The 24,032-nt window shown below is 35.1% G+C and overlaps 2 protein-coding genes across 2 annotated transcripts in view; one reads left to right on the top strand and one right to left on the bottom strand.

Moving 5' to 3' along the window:
- Positions 1-2,484, top strand: part of LOC124370055 (chaoptin-like) — a 93,953-nt gene extending 91,469 nt beyond the window's left edge. The window contains 2 exon segments of the mRNA XM_046828375.1: positions 83-318; positions 995-2,484. Of these exon segments, the coding sequence (XP_046684331.1) occupies positions 83-318; positions 995-1,265 (507 nt within the window). The 3' untranslated portion in view covers positions 1,266-2,484.
- Positions 2,485-4,608: 2,124 nt separating this feature from the next.
- LOC124370054 overlaps positions 4,609-24,032 on the bottom strand; it is a 122,215-nt gene continuing 102,791 nt past the window's right edge. The window contains exons 3-5 of the mRNA XM_046828374.1: positions 10,547-10,703; positions 9,250-9,376; positions 4,609-4,815 (exon numbers count right to left, since the gene is read on the bottom strand). Coding sequence (XP_046684330.1) covers positions 4,768-4,815; positions 9,250-9,376; positions 10,547-10,703 — 332 coding nt within the window. The 3' untranslated portion in view covers positions 4,609-4,767. The remainder of the gene's footprint in view (positions 4,816-9,249; positions 9,377-10,546; positions 10,704-24,032) is intronic.

Here is a 24,032-nt window from a genome sequence, read left to right as displayed (position 1 = left end):
AAATATCTTGCATGGCAGAGAATCGTACGTCTTTCACTTTACATTAAGAACTCACATATACAAAATGGTATCGTCTGTGTAGGGCATCCGCTACCCATCGTTGAACTTCACTCTACGTAACACCAGTGTGGAGAGTCTACCACGCACGCTGTGGAACAACCTGCCATATGTGCGCAACATCTCACTGGATCTGCGCAACAACTCGCTCAAGAGCGTGGGCAACCCCAGCACCGGTAACTGGCCCGGCGTGCCTCAGAAGACATTCCTGCAGCGACTCTGGATGGGCGGCAACAACTGGGCGTGTGACTGCGATTTGGGGTGAGGAGCACTACGGCTTAGTAGATGTGGTTATTTTATTAATAACTGTAGTTTGTTCAATCTATATTTAGAAACAAGAACTTGGTCAGGCAACAGAGAGCATAGGTCTGGGGACCACAGAGATCTGCTCCTTGTGAGCAGTCCATTGTACTGGCTCAGAATTTACCTTTTTTAAGCATTTGGTCTCCAGGTTAAATGTTAGAGGAAAATTGACTTTTTTGGTAAGTTTAATTCATTTTTATTAGGCCATATATAAACTTTCCACAAAGACAACATTCATCAACAAATTCAACAAAATCACATTTTGCAAAAGATAATGGTGTGAAAAACCCATTCAAATATAAAACAGATTTGTAACTAAAAGAAAAGGAAGAATTTCGAGATATTAATCTTAAAGTACAGAGTGTCCCATGAGGAGGTTCAAACATTTGATTTGATATTACTTGCACATTTATGCACCAAACATTTTCAAACTCTACACAATTCATAAATAGGGTTTTCAGCTATCTAGCAATTGTTAAAACAAAATGGTGGCATTTTGAAAAACTATACTTTAAAAACAGTAAAAGAAACAGTATTTTTGGTTTAAAACCTCTTCGTGGGACACCCAGTACATACTTTAGCAGATAGCAGTTTGTATGGAATGACTGATCACTGATGGATGAGTGTGGAACAGATGGGTGGAGGTGTGGCAGCGGAAGAAGCGCCAGTTCCTGTGCCGTGCTCCCACCGCCACGGCACCCACCACCCACATGTGGCCGGCTTGGGAGTGCCGTGGGGCGGAGGATGACCTGCGCGAGACTCACTGCGCTAACCGTCAACACCAGCCACTTCTCGAGGTGTTGAAGACGGACCTGGAGTGTGGCTGGGGAGCGGCAGGAAGGGTGACCGACACCATAGTGGTCCTTGTGGCCTCCGTGCTGCTCTCTATCTTCCTTGCCTTCTAGACCGACACATAACCTCGTGTTGTGCCCGTATTCTCCTTCACTACCTATGTACAAATAATGTAATATGAACAGTTATTTTGTCCGCCACCAAAAACTGTTTACAGAGTCATGGAGGATTTGACATTTCAGCAATCCGGTTTTGGTGTCACTACTTCCTAACATAAGAGAAGTTTTTGGCCAATTGGAATTTACTGAGGAGGTGTCTGAAATATTGGTTGAAATCCATCCTTAAAACAAATTTTAAATCGTTCTATAGAATACGATGTAGCTGAAGAAATTAAAAAATGAAATCCCAAACATGTTCTGTGAATTCATAATTACTACACACATATTAAACTGTTTCATATTTTAACTCTAATCACTTTAATAAAAAAAAAACATTTCATTAATAACAACCATAATTAAAATTAGTAAGTGTTGCCAATGGAATTTGGAACATATTAGGTCTAATGTAATTGAAGTATTAATAAAAGTAAATCAATTTTAAGTAGTAAAAATTAATTTTTAAAAACACTACAAACTTATAATACAGACTAATTAGAAAAGAGTAATTTGGATTTGTTTTATGCAACTGAACACTATTTTTCATTAGGTTGCAGAAATGATAAATGACGCCATCGGGAACTTGTCGATTAAAGTTATAAATGTTGTGTATTTATTTGTGTATCTTACTTTTAGGCTGTGTTTATTGATACGTTTCAAAGCCATATTAATTTATTATATTATTTTGAGTGTAGTTTTTTTTACTTATATGTGTAATTTTTAGTCATTTTACCTATCCAGTTTTGATTAGGTGTTTTAGCCAGTCTCCCAACTAACTGTCAAATTTGTAATAGTTTAAAAGTTACAGTAGAGTCCCATGTGCTATAGCAGCGTAAGTTGCACGTTTCATCTTAGTGAGCTTATACAACATTGTACAATACAAACAATTAAATGTTAAAATAAAGCAAGTGTTACTCAACAAGAAAATGTATAATCAAAATGTTGTAGTAAGATATTATTTAACAGATAAAAAACTACTGTAAACAATGTTGGAATGTTCATAACTTTTCTCAACTTACTTCACAGGTTATCTAGTCATGATAATGTTATACTTGTATGCAGTGTAACATTTTGTCAATTTTGGTTATAATTGGAAGCTTTATCATGATGTTATTACAAGTGTACTGATCTTAAAACAAGAAATGTTATTTGTGATAAAATATTCAGTATAAAAATGTATGAGTTTTAATAATTTCCCCTTATACATAACTTTAGATTCCTGTGAATTTACCCTTCATTAGATGTTAAGTTGTTACAACAGTTTTTTTTTAATTTCTAAAGTGGAAAATGTTACTTTTGTAAATTTTGACTAAATTACCCCTAAATGGATCTCTAATATTTTTTATAACAGACCCAACTTGAAAACTGGTGTGGAGGCGATGATTTAAATTTTTAAACAAGTTTAAAATGTCTAAGTTGAAACAAAACAAATGAAAAATAAAAATCCTCTGTAAGTAGTAAACACTTTGTTGATGGCATTTTGAACAACATATTATGAAATAGTGAGTGAACACTAAAAATAAAATACTTGTAAATAAATAGCTTAGTAGTTATAGGAAGGGAGTGTGCTTTCCTTGAGCTTTGTTTGTTAAATCAATCCAAATTCTTGTTCAATTAAAAATTTTAGATGTGAGGATTTGAGGGTTCAGACTCTGAAGGCTCTTGTCTAGACATACTTGTGTCAACGCTTGTGGGTGCCGTTATGTCATTCTGCTTCCTTAGCAATCCTTTTTATCGTAAACATCAAACTTCAAACAAAGAATGTGCATTCTTTATTAAGAAGACAAAAAGCATTTTATTTCAAAATGTGTGTGAATGTAAAATTGTTTCCATTTGGTTTAAATATAGCAATCCTAAACATGTGCACAGTATTAACACACACAACAAGTGAGTAGCACACACTACTACTACTCACTACTCACTACTTACTAATACTTGGCACTAAGGAGAACTTGAGACAGTGCACAGTGTGCTGGTGCTGTGCCGTGCTGTTAAAATGCTTTCAGTTGAAATGTTCCCTACAACCATGAGCAATGGAAATAATTATAATTTACTCGTTTACTGTATTTTATATGAGTATTTCAAACCTACGACCATGGAAAATATCATTTATTTTTAAGCATTCCACAAGTTTGGATGGAAAGAGTTCCCTTATTCATAAATATTTAAAAATTACAAATAACTACGATGATAAATTATTATTGTTAGCTTCTTAGTTGTTCTTAATAATGAAACGATTGTCTGCAACGTTTTTGTCAACTATTAAAACCAATCAAATAATTGCAATAATGGTATGATATCCCCATTGGTAGTAAATAAAAGAATATGTCATCACTAAAAATATTTAGCAAGCTCGGATGCTGTACATAAGGCTAAAACAATTAATTGAATTAAAATCGATGTTAATAGTTTAATGGTTACATACGTATGATAATTTAAGTAATTTACAAGTGCATACAGTTTTGGCAAAAGGATTCAGATGAGATAAAATAAAAATTCTGTAATTTTATATGAATAAAGTGTGTATTCAATACAGTTATATAAAAAGATTTATTTAGTCCCCATAAGTATTACTATAATACAAGTATGCAAAAAAGATGTGAATGGAGTCGATTTTTCCAAATATGATTTGGAGATTCCTGTAAGTATGAGGGTGGTTTGTAACTACTGCTGCTTGAACAGGTTAGGTTCAGTTATACTCATTACATAATTTGAAATTTGTGTTTGGCATTTATTTGAATCAAGTGGAAAAGTCCAGAATAGGTATTGTCACCCGATTTCTGTGGCAGCCTATTACTCATGTTGAGCCACAAGCTAGTAATCTACTGACAGAGCTGGCAAAATCAGATTGAGTTGTCTAGTCACAGTGTGATCAGGGTAACCTGTGATTTTCCTTTCTCTACAGTAACCGACCTTGGACCACATAAGTTTGCATGGAACAATTCCATATGTTGCAAATGAAACAACAACATAAATTATGAATATTAATTTCTTTTTTTTTTGAATTTGATTGGATGATGTTTATCCAAACAAATCATTAACAGAATTATAAAATTGTTACGGTTGAAAGTTTGTGTTTATTGTCCAATGAACATTACTTGCTACTTGCCAGTAAAATCGTCTCTCTTAATTTATTTTGGACTTATCAAACCACTCTTGTGACTGGTTTTACAAGCCCTTTGCTCATAAAATCACGAATGATATTTCTTGGTGGCTCATAAACTTTTTGAGTTAATCTTCTCAACGATTTAACCAAATATTTCAATGATTGTGTTCAAGATAAGGAATCAAAGGACAAATATTTGAAAAGACAGTAATGCTGAACATTTATTTCTGAGGCAGCACAGCTAAGAAGTGAGACAGATGTAACATTTACAACACAACAAGAGGGTAGATAAACAGGTGATTGAAGTTTTCAATTAGCTGTTTTTAGTTCACCATCTCCATTTCTCTCCCAGGATTATTTACTCTCCGGTGTTTTGAACTCCAGTTTGCTGGGTAAACGGTTCTGAAAAAAAATTCCATGAAATGTTAAACATGCGGATTTTGTTTAATTTGTTAGAAAATACCCATAGTCCAAAACACACAAAATAAGTAAATGATTATTTTCATATGACATTAATTTTGAAATACATAAAGAAGCTGTTTTGGGTTTTAGTACTATTTTTATTAACAATCTGTATTTAATCATTCAGTTTGAGGCATGCGCATTTACCAATCTCATGAAATATACACTGATCAACAGAACATTGTATGGTGCCTATACAATGTGTATCTTGCCTATACATTCTGTAAACTGCATTCTCAAAACTAATGATTTTTAATTAAATATAATTATTGATTGATTTAAAAATTATACACAAATCAATTCACTTTACAGGTTTAAAGGTATCCTATATTCTGCAACTATTAATTAATTGTGTTTAATGTGATCACACATACTCTGAATATATACATGAATTGTCTACATAAATTATCCCTCCCTCCTAAAAATATTTTAAATTCAAATGATGTTTATATATTACTAAATGAAAACAAGACAATATTTTGTACAGATTTGTATATTATTCTTAAAAATGAAATTCAGGATTAACAAAAAACATCTTTTCTTCATTTTAAATTGTAAATACGTAGTAGACTTGTTTCTTTACACAGTTCTTTACGATAGTACAGTTCAAGTGTCAGAATAACAGGGTGTATATTATGTCTGGAAACACCCAAATATATCCTTTAATAATTTAAATATAAATTTGAAACCTCTTACAAATCGTGATAGAGATTGGGCATCTACTTTTTGGAACAATGTTTTGTTATGTCACACCAACGGGGGACGTCCTGCCGAGGGTATCGTGTGAATATTCTTAATGGAAGCCTATACCTTGTGATACATAATTTTAAAGGTAATAGCTTACTGAATTAAATGCCACAAACCGCATCTCAAGGGAATTATTCTATCAGAAAATAGAGCATTTTTAGTATTGAAAATTTACTGATGTTCAACAATGTAATTTTAACATGGTTCTTGCCACACAATGTGTTACACTAATTTTTTAGCATTTTTTTTAAATGTTCAATTAAATAAAACAAAAATTTCATTTTAAGCTGGTTCTATTAGCACAAATTTGCCAGTTTTTATTACAGTACAATTATGGAAATACTTATGTTATTGATTTCTTATTACAAATAAAAAATAATGTATGCTGTTAGAAAAGTCTTACAACAAACGTTTTACCTGCATTTGGTGTCAAAGCAATTGTTCGAACTGTGTTCCTTCTAACGGTTTGACAATGAGCCAATCTTGTGTAAAATGATTCGACAGAGTTGCCTAACATTTCTTCAGTTATCAAAGCAATCTCCTCTATAATCCTGTTTCTTAGGTCTTCCCAAATTATGAGGCTTTCTTCTATAAACATTGGATTTTAAATGACCCCATAGGAAATAATCGATTGGTGACAAATCCGGAGATCTTGGAGGCCATTCGATTTCTCCTCCTCTTCGGCCAATCCATTTATGAGGAAACCTTAAATCCAAATACTCTCTTACCTGTCTCCCATAATGGGGTGGAGCACCATCCTGCTGAAACCATACATTATCAAAGTATTCTCCTGATGCAATTTGAATAGCTGGGATTATTTCAATTTTGGAGCATATTGTAGTAAAGTTCGGCATTTAAATTTCCATTGATGAAAAAGGTTCCAACAATTTTGTTACCTAAAATTCCCACACCATACGTTCAGTTTTTGTGGTTGCTGTGAATGGGACTCAGTAATCCAATGTGGGTTTTTCACTAGCCCAGTAACGGCAATTGTGCCTGTTTAACATTGCCATTTAGGAAAAAAAGTTGCCTTATCAGAAAATAGTATGTTGGTCAGAAAATCTCTATTGTCATCACATTTGCGCATCACAAGTTCACAAAACTCAACTCTTCTGTCGTAATCATCCTCACTTAACTGTTGGACTAAATGAACTTTAAATGGTTTGTATTTATTAATTTTCAAAATCTTACTCACAGACATAGGGTGCATATCATGTTGCTGTGCAGCTTTTCTGAGCGATGTATGTGGGTCTTCAATAAATGTTTGCAAAACATCTAGTGCATGTTCTTCATCTGTTTGCAGATTGTATCCTACCCGACTTTGGCCGATTACGTACACTCCCTGTCATTTCAAAACGCCTCAATAGTTTTTGATATTGTTGAAACACTTATGGGATTCCTTTCTGGGAAAGTGTCATTAAACAAATTACAAACTTCCCGATAAGATCTTTGACGATCGCCATATCCTCGCATCATCAACAGAGTAATTCGTTCTCTTTCAGACAATTCCATTAAAATGCCAAATATAAAAACTGAACTACTGTAATTAGATAACTTGTTGACAGCAATGCTTCAGAGACACTGATTAACTCGACAGGAATGATATGACCTTTGTCCATTTGTAATTCCCAAGCTTAGACCTGTCTAGTGAAAGCTCCATGCTCAACAAACTGAAAACCTGTAGACCAGATGATTAATAACACAATAATGTTTCTCATAGGCTAGTGACCTTTGTCTCTTTAAACCTTCCTGCTGACTGGAAAACACCAAGTACAGATTCATAAGTAATCAGAGAAAGTGACTCATAAGTTTTAATTCATTGTAATAAAAACTGGTAAATTTGTACTAATGAAACCAGCTTAAAAATAAATTGTTTATTTTATTTTAATTGAACATTTAAAAAATGCTAAAAAATTAGTGTAACACATTTTGTGGCAAGAACCATGTTTAAAATTACATTGTTGAACATCAGTAAATTTTCAATACTAAAAAATGCTCTATTTTCTGATAGAATAATTCCTTTGAGATGCGGTTTGTGGCATTAAAATTCAGTAAGCTATTACCTTTAAAATTATGTATCACAAGGTATAGGCTTCCATTAAGAATATTCACGATACCCTCGCGGCAGGACGTCCCCCCGTTGGTGTGACATAACAAAACATTGTTCCAAAAAGTAGATGCCCAATCTCTATCACGATTGTAAGAGGTTTCAAATTTATATTTAAATTATTAAAGGATATATTTGGGTCTTTCCAGACATAATATACACCCTGTATAACTGTATGAGTGCTTGGTGACCCCACAGTATAAGGGTCTGGACTAAAGTAAATGTAGGGTCAGGAGCAAATCCTTGGGCAGGTGCACCCTTTACCGGTACCCCATAATATCCTTCTGCCAGTCTTTATAGCTTATGGACGTGGTAGAATAAAATTACAATGAAAACCTTCCTCTGGTTGATAATATTAGCATTTCAAAGGTGTTTTTTTATAACATGATTCCAAATGTTTAGATTGTTATGTAAATATCATGTGAAATGACTGTTGTTGCTTATGTGTAACTTGTATTGCCTTGTTTTTGTAAGTGTTTGCATTCAGCAGTAAAGGTTTGACTCAGGTGCACGTATCTTCGAGGGTTCTACTGATTGTTTCATGGCCAGAAAGAGAGTTGCTGAAGCGTGCGGGTTAATAAATGTTAACTTAAATTACTGAACATTTCAACAATACTTTATGGAGGGAAACAGTTCATCACAGTGATTTATAGTGTCTACGATAAGTGTGCTTTTAAACGCTTCCATAACAAATAACGAAAACTACATTAAGTGCCACTAACAAAGATAGTTGGACCAATTGAAAAAGACGAGTTAATGTTACTTTATTTAGGCAAAGTAAGTCAAATATTTTTGATAGAAATATAAAAAATGAAAGAGAGTTTTGTCCACCTGTTCTGTGCATCTCACCAAAATTATGATACTTTAAACAAAATCAAGAAATCAGAACATAAATACTTATAATTACTAACCCAAAACACTTTAGTGACATGAAAATTCCATTCTTCAATGCAGGCCTGTGGCAGTTCAATTTTTATTTTCTGGTCAAGTCTTATTACAGCTTACTTCCCTTATTGTATGCCCAGATTGTATACTTTTCAGGGTTTTCAAAAAAGAGAAATGTTTCATAAAAGGCAAGTCAGTGTGTGGTCACAGTGTTAGGCTATGTGTTATTCAATACCACAAAAAGTAACAATTGATCTTAAATCTGTTTTCACAAAAGATTTAGTGACACACAGTGAATAATAATGTTTTCCTGGTACTGTGGTACTGATGTACCCCCTCTACAAGATCTCCTACTCTCTCATTGCCTGCAGCCTTAACAGTTGCTCAGTGGCTCTATATTGAAATTTCATTGTGGTAAACAACTGATTATTCGTCGTCGTCCCACTTAATTTTATTTTGTATAATGTTTTTCAAGGGCAGTATCTTCCCCTCCCTGTCCCTCATTAGGTACGCCCATGTTCCTGTATTGTGCAATTTCCTATTGTATGATTTTATTAATTTCCGTGTGAATGTTCATGAAATAGAAACTAATTGTTTGATACAATAACATCTAATGTAGCGTGCACTTTGGTTACCAAAATTTTGTAGAGTCGAGGAGGCTGTTCCATAATAATAACTTCCTTGTCGTCTGCCGCTACAACATCGTCAGAAACGTCCTGATCCTCTGGAAGGATCATGGAAGCTTCGGCCAAACTCACCCTCCTGAAACACATTTAATTCTTGTATTAGTCTATACATACAAGCTCCAACTATAGAACATACCGGTCAATGTAGATGTTACTACTCTCGTGGACACAGAGTATTAATACTAACGAAGTATTGAATACTCGTCACGGCAAATACATTTTTATACATTCATCATTATCAGTTGGTAGCAATACATTTATTACATTCTAGTATGATGTTTACTGTATTGGAAATTTTAATTTCACCATATGTTCATTGTATGTGATTACTTGCTCTGATTTTCAAATTTTATTGTACAAAGTTGAGCCATAATCTGGAATCATACGGTAGCTCTGTGGTGGGAAGGGTTGATGCAATGCGAATAATGTGTTGAGCTTAATGTTTCCTTCCACTTAATAGAGTGACTGAAATCTGACAATGGTACGGATTGACTGCTGGAATCTGGCCGAAGAGATCCACAAACATTCGGCGATGAAAACGTTAAAAAAAAACTTGTTGCATCTTTTCGACATTAGTGACACTTAGGCCAGAAATATATTATGTGTATAAAACTCGGTTGCTCCGCCATGCTTTGGGATCGTGTCTTAACATCTTAGTGTACTCTATTGTTCAGCTGTTGAGACAATGAGAGCACCTCTTCATCTAGACTACACTGGATAGCTGCTGGATAACCGGGCTAAGCTCCTTTGTAGGTCTCTTCTTCAACCTATTACAGACCACGTTCGTTCATGTAACTAACATTTTCATAATATAATATCCTATTAACTCCTACACTTAATTATTGATCTGTTTGTGAGAAATATTATGAACAATGTGATAAAGGCATCAAACACTTATTGTAGTTCTTAAGTCATAACAATAAAGTAAGTTTTTTTGTTCACACCGCTCTGAAATATTACCAAAACAGTTTAAGTCTTGCCCCGCTCTGGAGGAGGGCAAAATTTTAGCCATCTCCAGTCAACGTGTCATCTTTCTCCCGTTGTCACGTGTAACATTATATTGGTTTTGTAGAAATCTTGAGTATTGGTAAATAAAAATGTGAACATATAGGAAAGAAGGCAGGAAGGGCACGAAAGTAGCAGGTATGAGAGTTAGATGGGAAGACCAAAATTCAAGAAGACTTTTTAAGAAGGGAGAAGGTCATCTGTATGAGACAACAGAGCGAAGAGTGATGTGTTCGCCTACCTTTGGTCCTCGGATACGTCCGTGGGCGACTTGGATAACCACTGGTGCTGCAGAGGGTCTGACTGCTGGTGAGCCCGAGACGACACTGGCGCTAGTCTCGATATAAACCACTGTGTGTCGCCACCACCTCTTGCTCCTCCGTTTCGCTTGCCGTGTGCTGAAATACAAAACATTACAGAATAACACCATCAATAATTATTAATGGTATCACTATCTAATTTAGAGCAAATTTAGAACCTACTTAGAAAGCCCGTTCACACCTGATGTGCCTAAAACTATAGGCGATGATTTCAGGTCGCTGGTCTTCTTAAAAAGAAACCGGAGTTTTGAAAACGGACTTGTGGGAACTTGGCGATTATAACTTCAGAAATAGTGTAATTTCACAGCGCAAATCTTCCTTTATCGTAAAGCTAGGCTTCCTTTCTAACTGTAACGTGTTGAGGGTTGTATCACCCACTCAGGTATGATAAAGAACATCAGCATTGTTGGAGGTACATTTCACTGTTACCATCGTCCATATCAATAAAGCAAGAATATTTCTATACTACCTATACACACATACGAGTATAACATAAACACAAAGTGGACCCAGTAAATCCGGAAAAAGCTGTGTGTTATCCGGCAGGGCTGGAGATGAATGCAGATCGACAACACTGAATTCCATAAAAATATTCTAGTTTATGGGGGTCTTTAGCTTGGGTTTTTTTAATCCGATACCACGTGCAATACTTCTACAAAAGAACGATGTGAGTCGTAATCAACGTTTCCTGAAGCACCCGTCTCACAGACAATTCTGGAGCTGAAGGATTGACTATGAGCTACCCTATATCTTCCGGTTTGTTAACACTGTGTCTGCACGAGTAAAAAATTATCACTCGAATTAATACATTATTGCTTTGTTTTAAAAACTTTATATACATGGGGTATTGTGCAGGGTTAATAAAGAGTCTTGGGACCTCCTGCATTTGTAGCATATTTAATTTTAATCGAGTATTTAGATTACCAGAAAGTCATGTTGACAAAGTGAATATTATTACGAAATTTTGCAGTTACATTATCGGGGGATAAAGCTGATCATATTTAATGTGGTTTTGGAAGGGGGTTTATTTGCCCAGAAAATCATATTGACAAAATTAAATAAGAGATTTGCTTATAAATTATCGAGGGATTAAGCTGATCATATTTAATTTTAATCAGGTATTTAGGTTAATAGGAGGTAGTGACTTAGTTGACCCGGAACTCATATTGACAAATTGATTGATCTTATTACGAAATTTTGCAGTTACATTATCGAGGGATTAAGCTGATCATATTTAATTTTAATCAGGTATTTAGGTTAATAGGAGGTAGTGACTTAGTTGACCCGGAACTCATGTTGACAAATTGATTGATCTTATTACGAAATTTTGCAGTTACATTATCGAGGGATTAAGCTGATCATATTTAATTTTAATCAGGTATTTAGGTTAATAGGAGGTAGTGACTTAGTTGACCCGGAACTCATGTTGACAAATTGATTGATCTTATTACGAAATTTTGCAGTTACATTATCGAGGGATTAAGCTGATCATATTTAATTTTAATCAGGTATTTAGGTTAATAGGAGGTAGTGACTTAGTTGACCCGGAACTCATGTTGACAAATTGATTGATCTTATTACGAAATTTTGCAGTTACATTATCGAGGGATTAAGCTGATCATATTTAATTTTAATCAGGTATTTAGGTTAATAGGAGGTAGTGACTTAGTTGACCCGGAACTCATGTTGACAAATTGATTGATCTTATTACGAAATTTTGCAGTTACATTATCGAGGGATTAAGCTGATCATATTTAATTTTAATCAGGTATTTAGGTTAATAGGAGGTAGTGACTTAGTTGACCCGGAACTCATGTTGACAAATTGATTGATCTTATTACGAAATTTTGCAGTTACATTATCGAGGGATTAAGCTGATCATATTTAATTTTAATCAGGTATTTAGGTTAATAGGAGGTAGTGACTTAGTTGACCCGGAACTCATGTTGACAAATTGATTGATCTTATTACGAAATTTTGCAGTTACATTATCGAGGGATTAAGCTGATCATATTTAATTTTAATCAGGTATTTAGGTTAATAGGAGGTAGTGACTTAGTTGACCCGGAACTCATGTTGACAAATTGATTGATCTTATTGCGAAATTTTGCAGTTACATTATCGGGGGATAAAGCTGATCATATTTAATGAGGTTAATGGAAGGGGGTTTATTTGCCCAGAAAATCATATTGACATATCGGAAACGTCCACTGTACAATCTACCTTGCCATCCATATCAGGCAACATCGTGCAACACAAACGATAATAGGCAATCAATATAAGGATATGCAGTTCTAATGATCTCCACCTACTTTACGCCTGTTTGTTTCAATTAAGGTTGAAAATTAATATATTAGTCCAAATGCATTCAGGTATCAAATGTACGTGTGAACTGTCCAAATAAAATACACAAAGCCAATATCACCAATATTTCAGGATTCACGTGCAAAATAAAAAATGAGTTGTTCACGAATATTGGATCAAGATACCTTTCAGTATGAGCAACTTTCACATAATTTCAAAAGCTGTCTCAGTGTGGGGTGGAATATAACTATACCAGGTGTAGTGTCTCAATTGTCTTCTTATTTAGACAGTTTGCAATTAAAAACAATGAAATTTAAACAGTTCTTCTAGTTTAAACTGTGCAATATTTAATAATTCGTATAAACGTCATTATAATATAAACATCTAGACTATATCTATTAATCAGCAAGGTAGTATGAAAATAGTGTTATAATATATTTATCTCTAAAAACCCCTTTAAGACAGAAACGGCACACAGTGTACAGGTATACTATTGTTGCTGGATAGCACAAAACCAGCTGTTATTTATATTTAACTCGTTTCCAACGACCGATATCGGATTTACGTCTATGTCTAGCCGCACGGTGTCAAACTCAACTGTCTCCTAACAATTATTGTCTATTTAGAATACGAATATCAATGTCTACCACTCAGCGACATAGTATTCTTCCACTACACTTCATGTTTTATTATAATTTGGCTTTAAAACTATTAACAAAAAGCACTCTTGGTGAAAATTCGAATATCCAGTAACTCAAGTCTAAGGGCATTCTACCCCAAATTGAGAAACGTGGACTCGAACACTACCGAGCGTCAGATACATGAATTTATTTTCTCATTCTGCCGCAAAACATAAATCAAACATATAAAAAACTCGCAAAATTAAGAATAATATACATCATATTTACACTTGCCAAGACTGACTAATTGCACTAAATGAAAACTTTAACATGTATTTAGGTTTTAAAAATAACTTAATGCAACATAAAAAGTAACTTCATACATTTTCTTTAAGTCCCCTTACATATGTAATCATTATAAAAACTTGTAAAAATACTGATTTTTGTAAATAGCAGAAGAGAAGATTAGGGCCTTGGCCTGTTTGGAGGTTCCCATTATTTAACATTAACACTGTTTTACAGTGTCCAGATGGTGAAAGAATGAATTTTTGTATACATTTTTTCGGCCAATTTTTTTCTTACTATCAGTGTTTCTTTGCTTGCTTAGTGCATGAGAAATTATTGAAATAAAAATAAGTAATATAAAAGATGATGAAAAACGTTTTAAAGTTCGTTCTATGTATGAGAGCATCTTCATGCAAAGTAATGATGGACAATATGTATGGTGTACAATCGTAAATGTTAATGCTGAATTTAATTAGGAAGTCAAGGTGCTCCAAAGTTAGCAGCCACTCTTTAAGTCTTTTCAAAAATGTTTTATTATTCGGTAATTCTTTAATATTGTTTTGTAATTTGTTAACAAATCTTGGTGTAATAAATAATATTTTTTCATTGCTTTTTCAAATAACTACATTGCTCCCAGAACCAGGACAGATCCTTGATTATTAGAGGCAAATAAAGATTGATCTGTGTTTTATTTAAGTTTTTCTCTTTCTTAGATTCCATTATATTAAAAAAAGTCTCGAAAAATAAATTTTTTAATTTATTCTATGATCCTAAAAATCAATAACTAAATCTTTTACAAAGTTCAACAAATGAGTTCATAGTATTAATAAATATTCTAAATCAGTGAATACTTTTTAATGGAAGAAAAACTGTAACGTCACAAAACTCGATACCCAAATCGATTACAATCAACAGATTCATAACATGTTATATACCTGATGTATTTCTAGATAGATAGATTTATTTGTTTCGTCGAGACAAAGGCAGTTGTTGCAACGCGACATTTACCAATACAATTTTACCATTGACATGTCTTTACTTGTGACAATCCAAACTGTTTCTGTGTCCTTATATATATATTTTCTTATATACAAAATACCGATGTCAGTTTGTAATACTGACACGTACCATTGACATGTCTTTACTTGTGACAATCCAAACTGTTCTGTGTCCTGTCTCGTACTTTCTTATATACAAAATACCGATGTCAGTTTGTAATACTGACACGTACCATTGACATGTCTTTACTTGTGAAAATCCAAACTGTTTCTGTGTCCTTATATATATATTTTCTTATATACAAAATACCGATGTCAGTTTGTAATACTGACACGTACCATTGACATGTCTTTACTTGTGACAATCCAAACTGTTCTGTGTCCTGTCTCGTACTTTCTTATATACAAAATACCGATGTCAGTTTGTAATACTGACACGTACAATTGACATGTCTTTTCTTGTGACAATCCAAACTGTTCTGTGTCCTGTCTCGTACTTTCTTATATACAAAATACCGATGTCAGTTTGTAATACTGACACGTACCATTGACATGTCTTTACTTGTGACAATCCAAACTGTTCTGTGTCCTGTCTCGTACTTTCTTATATACAAAATACCGATGTCAGTTTGTAATACTGACACGTACCATTGACATGTCTTTACTTGTGACAATCCAAACTGTTCTGTGTCCTGTCTCGTACTTTCTTATATACAAAATACCGATGTCAGTTTGTAATACTGACACGTACCATTGACATGTCTTTACTTGTGACAATCCAAACTGTTTCTGTATCCTGTCTCGTACTTTCTTATATACAAAATACCGATGTCAGTTTGTAATACTAACACGTACCATTGACATGTCTTTACTTGTGACAATCCAAACTGTTCTGTGTCCTGTCTCGTACTTTCTTATATACAAAATACCGATGTCAGTTTGTAATACTGACACGTACCATTGACATGTCTTTACTTGTGACAATCCAAACGGTTTCTGTGTCCTGTCTCGTACTTTCTTATATACAAAATACCGATGTCAGTTTGTAATACTGACACGTACCATTGACATGTCTTTACTTGTGACAATTCCAACTGTTTCTGTGTCCTGTCTCGTACTTTCTTATATACAAAATACCGATGTCAGTTTGTAATACTGACACGTACCATTGACACGTCTTTACTTGTGACAATCCAAACGGTTTCTGTGTCCTGTCTCGTACTTTCTTATATACAAAATACCGATGTCAGTTTGTAATACTGACACGTACCATTGACATGTCTTTACTTGTGACAATCCAAACTGTTCTGTGTCCTGTCTCGTACTTTCTTATATACAAAATACCGATGTCAGTTTGTAATACTGACACGTACCATTGACATGTCTTTACTTGTGACAATCCAAACGGTTTCTGTGTCCTGTCTCGTACTTTCTTATATACAAAATACCGATGTCAGTTTGTAATACTGACACGTACCATTGACATGTCTTTACTTGTGACAATCCAAACGGTTTCTGTGTCCTGTCTCGTACTTTCTTATATACAAAATACCGATGTCAGTTTGTAATACTGACACGTACCATTGACATGTCTTTACTTGTGACAATCCAAACTGTTTCTGTGTCCTGTCTCGTACTTTCTTATATACAAAATACCGATGTCAGTTTGTAATACTGACACGTACCATTGACATGTCTTTACTTGTGACAATCCAAACTGTTTCTGTGTCCTGTCTCGTACTTTCTTATATACAAAATACCGATGTCAGTTTGTAATACTGACACGTACCATTGACATGTCTTTACTTGTGACAATCCAAACTGTTCTGTGTCCTGTCTCGTACTTTCTTATATACAAAATACCGATGTCAGTTTGTAATACTGACACGTACCATTGACATGTCTTTACTTGTGACAATCCAAACGGTTTCTGTGTCCTGTCTCGTACTTTCTTATATACAAAATACCGATGTCAGTTTGTAATACTGACACGTACCATTGACATGTCTTTACTTGTGACAATCCAAACTGTTCTGTGTCCTGTCTCGTACTTTCTTATATACAAAATACCGATGTCAGTTTGTAATACTGACACGTACCATTGACATGTCTTTACTTGTGACAATCCAAACGGTTTCTGTGTCCTGTCTCGTACTTTCTTATATACAAAATACCGATGTCAGTTTGTAATACTGACACGTACCATTGACATGTCTTTACTTGTGACAATCCAAACTGGTTTCTGTGTCCTGTCTCGTACTTTCTTATATACAAAATACCGATGTCAGTTTGTAATACTGACACGTACCATTGACATGTCTTTACTTGTGACAATCCAAACGGTTTCTGTGTCCTGTCTCGTACTTTCTTATATACAAAATACCGATGTCAGTTTGTAATACTGACACGTACCATTGACATGTCTTTACTTGTGACAATCCAAACGGTTTCTGTGTCCTGTCTCGTACTTTCTTATATACAAAATACCGATGTCAGTTTGTAATACTGACACGTACCATTGACATGTCTTTACTTGTGACAATCCAAACGGTTTCTGTGTCCTGTCTCGTACTTTCTTATATACAAAATACCGATGTCAGTTTGTAATACTGACACGTACCATTGACATGTCTTTACTTGTGACAATCCAAACGGTTTCTGTGTCCTGTCTCGTACTTTCTTATATACAAAATACCGATGTCAGTTTGTAATACTGACACGTACCATTGACATGTCTTTACTTGTGACAATCCAAACGGTTTCTGTGTCCTGTCTCGTACTTTCTTATATACAAAATACCGATGTCAGTTTGTAATACTGACACGTACCATTGACATGTCTTTACTTGTGACAATCCAAACGGTTTCTGTGTCCTGTCTCGTACTTTCTTATATACAAAATACCGATGTCAGTTTGTAATACTGACACGTACCATTGACATGTCTTTACTTGTGACAATCCAAACGGTTTCTGTGTCCTGTCTCGTACTTTCTTATATACAAAATACCGATGTCAGTTTGTAATACTGACACGTACCATTGACATGTCTTTACTTGTGACAATCCAAACTGTTTCTGTGTCCTGTCTCGTACTTTCTTATATACAAAATACCGATGTCAGTTTGTAATACTGACACGTACCATTGACATGTCTTTACTTGTGACAATCCAAACTGTTTCTGTGTCCTGTCTCGTACTTTCTTATATACAAAATACCGATGTCAGTTTGTAATACTGACACGTACCATTGACATGTCTTTACTTGTGACAATCCAAACGGTTTCTGTGTCCTGTCTCGTACTTTCTTATATACAAAATACCGATGTCAGTTTGTAATACTGACACGTACCATTGACATGTCTTTACTTGTGACAATCCAAACTGTTCTGTGTCCTGTCTCGTACTTTCTTATATACAAAATACCGATGTCAGTTTGTAATACTGACACGTACCATTGACATGTCTTTACTTGTGACAATCCAAACTGTTTCTGTGTCCTGTCTCGTACTTTCTTATATACAAAATACCGATGTCAGTTTGTAATACTGACACGTACCATTGACATGTCTTTACTTGTGACAATCCAAACTGTTTCTGTGTCCTGTCTCGTACTTTCTTATATACAAAATACCGATGTCAGTTTGTAATACTGACACGTACCATTGACATGTCTTTACTTGTGACAATCCAAACTGTTCTGTGTCCTGTCTCGTACTTTCTTATATACAAAATACCGATGTCAGTTTGTAATACTGACACGTACCATTGACATGTCTTTACTTGTGACAATCCAAACGGTTTCTGTGTCCTGTCTCGTACTTTCTTATATACAAAATACCGATGTCAGTTTGTAATACTGACACGTACCATTGACATGTCTTTACTTGTGACAATCCAAACTGTTTCTGTGTCCTGTCTCGTACTTTCTTATATACAAAATACCGATGTCAGTTTGTAATACTGACACGTACCATTGACATGTCTTTACTTGTGACAATCCAAACGGTTTCTGTGTCCTGTCTCGTACTTTCTTATATACAAAATACCGATGTCAGTTTGTAATACTGACACGTACCATTGACATGTCTTTACTTGTGACAATCCAAACGGTTTCTGTGTCCTGTCTCGTACTTTCTTATATACAAAATACCGATGTCAGTTTGTAATACTGACACGTACCATTGACATGTCTTTACTTGTGACAATCCAAACGGTTTCTGTGTCCTGTCTCGTACTTTCTTATATACAAAATACCGATGTCAGTTTGTAATACTGACACGTACCATTGACATGTCTTTACTTGTGACAATCCAAACGGTTTCTGTGTCCTGTCTCGTACTTTCTTATATACAAAATACCGATGTCAGTTTGTAATACTGACACGTACCATTGACATGTCTTTACTTGTGACAATCCAAACTGTTTCTGTGTCCTGTCTCGTACTTTCTTATATACAAAATACCGATGTCAGTTTGTAATACTGACACGTACCATTGACATGTCTTTACTTGTGACAATCCAAACGGTTTCTGTGTCCTGTCTCGTACTTTCTTATATACAAAATACCGATGTCAGTTTGTAATACTGACACGTACCATTGACATGTCTTTACTTGTGACAATCCAAACTGTTTCTGTGTCCTGTCTCGTACTTTCTTATATACAAAATACCGATGTCAGTTTGTAATACTGACACGTACCATTGACATGTCTTTACTTGTGACAATCCAAACTGTTTCTGTGTCCTGTCTCGTACTTTCTTATATACAAAATACCGATGTCAGTTTGTAATACTGACACGTACCATTGACATGTCTTTACTTGTGACAATCCAAACGGTTTCTGTGTCCTGTCTCGTACTTTCTTATATACAAAATACCGATGTCAGTTTGTAATACTGACACGTACCATTGACATGTCTTTACTTGTGACAATCCAAACTGTTTCTGTGTCCTGTCTCGTACTTTCTTATATACAAAATACCGATGTCAGTTTGTAATACTGACACGTACCATTGACATGTCTTTACTTGTGACAATCCAAACGGTTTCTGTGTCCTGTCTCGTACTTTCTTATATACAAAATACCGATGTCAGTTTGTAATACTGACACGTACCATTGACATGTCTTTACTTGTGACAATCCAAACGGTTTCTGTGTCCTGTCTCGTACTTTCTTATATACAAAATACCGATGTCAGTTTGTAATACTGACACGTACCATTGACATGTCTTTACTTGTGACAATCCAAACTGTTTCTGTGTCCTGTCTCGTACTTTCTTATATACAAAATACCGATGTCAGTTTGTAATACTGACACGTACCATTGACATGTCTTTACTTGTGACAATCCAAACGGTTTCTGTGTCCTGTCTCGTACTTTCTTATATACAAAATACCGATGTCAGTTTGTAATACTGACACGTACCATTGACATGTCTTTACTTGTGACAATCCAAACTGTTTCTGTGTCCTGTCTCGTACTTTCTTATATACAAAATACCGATGTCAGTTTGTAATACTGACACGTACCATTGACATGTCTTTACTTGTGACATTCCAAACGGTTTCTGTGTCCTGTCTCGTACTTTCTTATATACAAAATACCGATGTCAGTTTGTAATACTGACACGTACCATTGACATGTCTTTACTTGTGACAATCCAAACTGTTTCTGTGTCCTGTCTCGTACTTTCTTATATACAAAATACCGATGTCAGTTTGTAATACTGACACGTACCATTGACATGTCTTTACTTGTGACAATCCAAACGGTTTCTGTGTCCTGTCTCGTACTTTCTTATATACAAAATACCGATGTCAGTTTGTAATACTGACACGTACCATTGACATGTCTTTACTTGTGACAATCCAAACTGTTCTGTGTCCTGTCTCGTACTTTCTTATATACAAAATACCGATGTCAGTTTGTAATACTGACACGTACCATTGACATGTCTTTACTTGTGACAATCCAAACGGTTTCTGTGTCCTGTCTCGTACTTTCTTATATACAAAATACCGATGTCAGTTTGTAATACTGACACGTACCATTGACATGTCTTTACTTGTGACAATTCCAACTGTTTCTGTGTCCTGTCTCGTACTTTCTTATATACAAAATACCGATGTCAGTTTGTAATACTGACACGTACCATTGACATGTCTTTACTTGTGACAATCCAAACGGTTTCTGTGTCCTGTCTCGTACTTTCTTATATACAAAATACCGATGTCAGTTTGTAATACTGACACGTACCATTGACATGTCTTTACTTGTGACAATCCAAACTGTTTCTGTGTCCTGTCTCGTACTTTCTTATATACAAAATACCGATGTCAGTTTGTAATACTGACACGTACCATTGACATGTCTTTACTTGTGACAATCCAAACGGTTTCTGTGTCCTGTCTCGTACTTTCTTATATACAAAATACCGATGTCAGTTTGTAATACTGACACGTACCATTGACATGTCTTTACTTGTGACAATCCAAACGGTTTCTGTGTCCTGTCTCGTACTTTCTTATATACAAAATACCGATGTCAGTTTGTAATACTGACACGTACCATTGACATGTCTTTACTTGTGACAATCCAAACGGTTTCTGTGTCCTGTCTCGTACTTTCTTATATACAAAATACCGATGTCAGTTTGTAATACTGACACGTACCATTGACATGTCTTTACTTGTGACAATCCAAACTGTTTCTGTGTCCTGTCTCGTACTTTCTTATATACAAAATACCGATGTCAGTTTGTAATACTGACACGTACCATTGACATGTCTTTACTTGTGACAATCCAAACGGTTTCTGTGTCCTGTCTCGTACTTTCTTATATACAAAATACCGATGTCAGTTTGTAATACTGACACGTACCATTGACATGTCTTTACTTGTGACAATCCAAACTGTTCTGTGTCTTGTCTCGTACTTTCTTATATACAAAATACCGATGTCAGTTTGTAATACTGACACGTACCATTGACATGTCTTTACTTGTGACAATCCAAACGGTTTCTGTGTCCTGTCTCGTACTTTCTTATATACAAAATACCGATGTCAGTTTGTAATACTGACACGTACCATTGACATGTCTTTACTTGTGACAATCCAAACTGTTCTGTGTCCTGTCTCGTACTTTCTTATATACAAAATACCGATGTCAGTTTTTAATACTGACACGTACCATTGACATGTCTTTACTTGTGACAATTCCAAACTGTTTCTGTGTCCTGTCTCGTACTTTCTTATATACAAAATACCGATGTCAGTTTGTAATACTGACACGTACCATTGACATGTCTTTACTTGTGACAACCCAAACGGTTTCTGTGTCCTGTCTCGTACTTTCTTATATACAAAATACCGATGTCAGTTTGTAATACTGACACGTACCATTGACATGTCTTTACTTGTGACAATCCAAACTGTTCTGTGTCCTGTCTCGTACTTTCTTATATACAAAATACCGATGTCAGTTTGTAATACTGACACGTACCATTGACATGTCTTTACTTGTGACAATCCAAACGGTTTCTGTGTCCTGTCTCGTACTTTCTTATATACAAAATACCGATGTCAGTTTGTAATACTGACACGTACCATTGACATGTCTTTACTTGTGACAATCCAAACTGTTCTGTGTCCTGTCTCGTACTTTCTTATATACAAAATACCGATGTCAGTTTGTAATACTGACACGTACAATTGACATGTCTTTTCTTGTGACAATCCAAACTGTTCTGTGTCCTGTCTCGTACTTTCTTATATACAAAATACCGATGTCAGTTTGTAATACTGACACGTACCATTGACATGTCTTTACTTGTGACAATCCAAACGGTTTCTGTGTCCTGTCTCGTACTTTCTTATATACAAAATACCGATGTCAGTTTGTAATACTGACACGTACCATTGACATGTCTTTACTTGTGACAATCCAAACGGTTTCTGCGTCCTGTCTCGTACTTTCTTATATACAAAATACCGATGTCAGTTTGTAATACTGACACGTACCATTGACATGTCTTTACTTGTGACAATCCAAACGGTTTTCTGTGTCCTGTCTCGTACTTTCTTATATACAAAATACCGATGTCAGTTTGTAATACTGACACGTACCATTGACATGTCTTTACTTGTGACAATCCAAACGGTTTCTGCGTCCTGTCTCGTACTTTCTTATATACAAAATACCGATGTCAGTTTGTAATACTGACACGTACCATTGACATGTCTTTACTTGTGACAATCCAAACGGTTTCTGTGTCCTGTCTCGTACTTTCTTATATACAAAATACCGATGTCAGTTTGTAATACTGACACGTACCATTGACATGTCTTTACTTGTGACAATCCAAACTGTTCTGTGTCCTGTCTCGTACTTTCTTATATACAAAATACCGATGTCAGTTTGTAATACTGACACGTACCATTGACATGTCTTTACTTGTGACAATCCAAACTGTTTCTGTGTCCTGTCTCGTACTTTCTTATATACAAAATACCGATGTCAGTTTGTAATACTGACACGTACCATTGACATGTCTTTACTTGTGACAATCCAAACTGTTCTGTGTCCTGTCTCGTACTTTCTTATATACAAAATACCGATGTCAGTTTGTAATACTGACACGTACCATTGACATGTCTTTACTTGTGACAATCCAAACTGTTCTGTGTCCTGTCTCGTACTTTCTTATATACAAAATACCGATGTCAGTTTGTAATACTGACACGTACCATTGACATGTCTTTACTTGTGACAATCCAAACTGTTCTGTGTCCTGTCTCGTACTTTCTTATATACAAAATACCGATGTCAGTTTGTAATACTGACACGTACCATTGACATGTCTTTACTTGTGACAATCCAAACTATTTCTGTGTCCTGTCTCGTACTTTCTTATATACAAAATACCGATGTCAGTTTGTAATACTGACACGTACCATTGACATGTCTTTACTTGTGACAATCCAAACTGTTTCTGTGTCCTGTCTCGTACTTTCTTATATACAAAATACCGATGTCAGTTTGTAATACTGACACGTACCATTGACATGTCTTTACTTGTGACAATCCAAACGGTTTCTGTGTCCTGTCTCGTACTTTCTTATATACAAAATACCGATGTCAGTTTGTAATACTGACACGTACCATTGACATGTCTTTACTTGTGACAATCCAAACTGTTC

Source organism: Homalodisca vitripennis, chromosome X, assembly GCF_021130785.1.
Source record: "Homalodisca vitripennis isolate AUS2020 chromosome X, UT_GWSS_2.1, whole genome shotgun sequence".
NCBI lineage: Eukaryota > Metazoa > Arthropoda > Insecta > Hemiptera > Cicadellidae > Homalodisca > Homalodisca vitripennis.
This window is presented reverse-complemented; position numbering and strand designations above follow the sequence as displayed.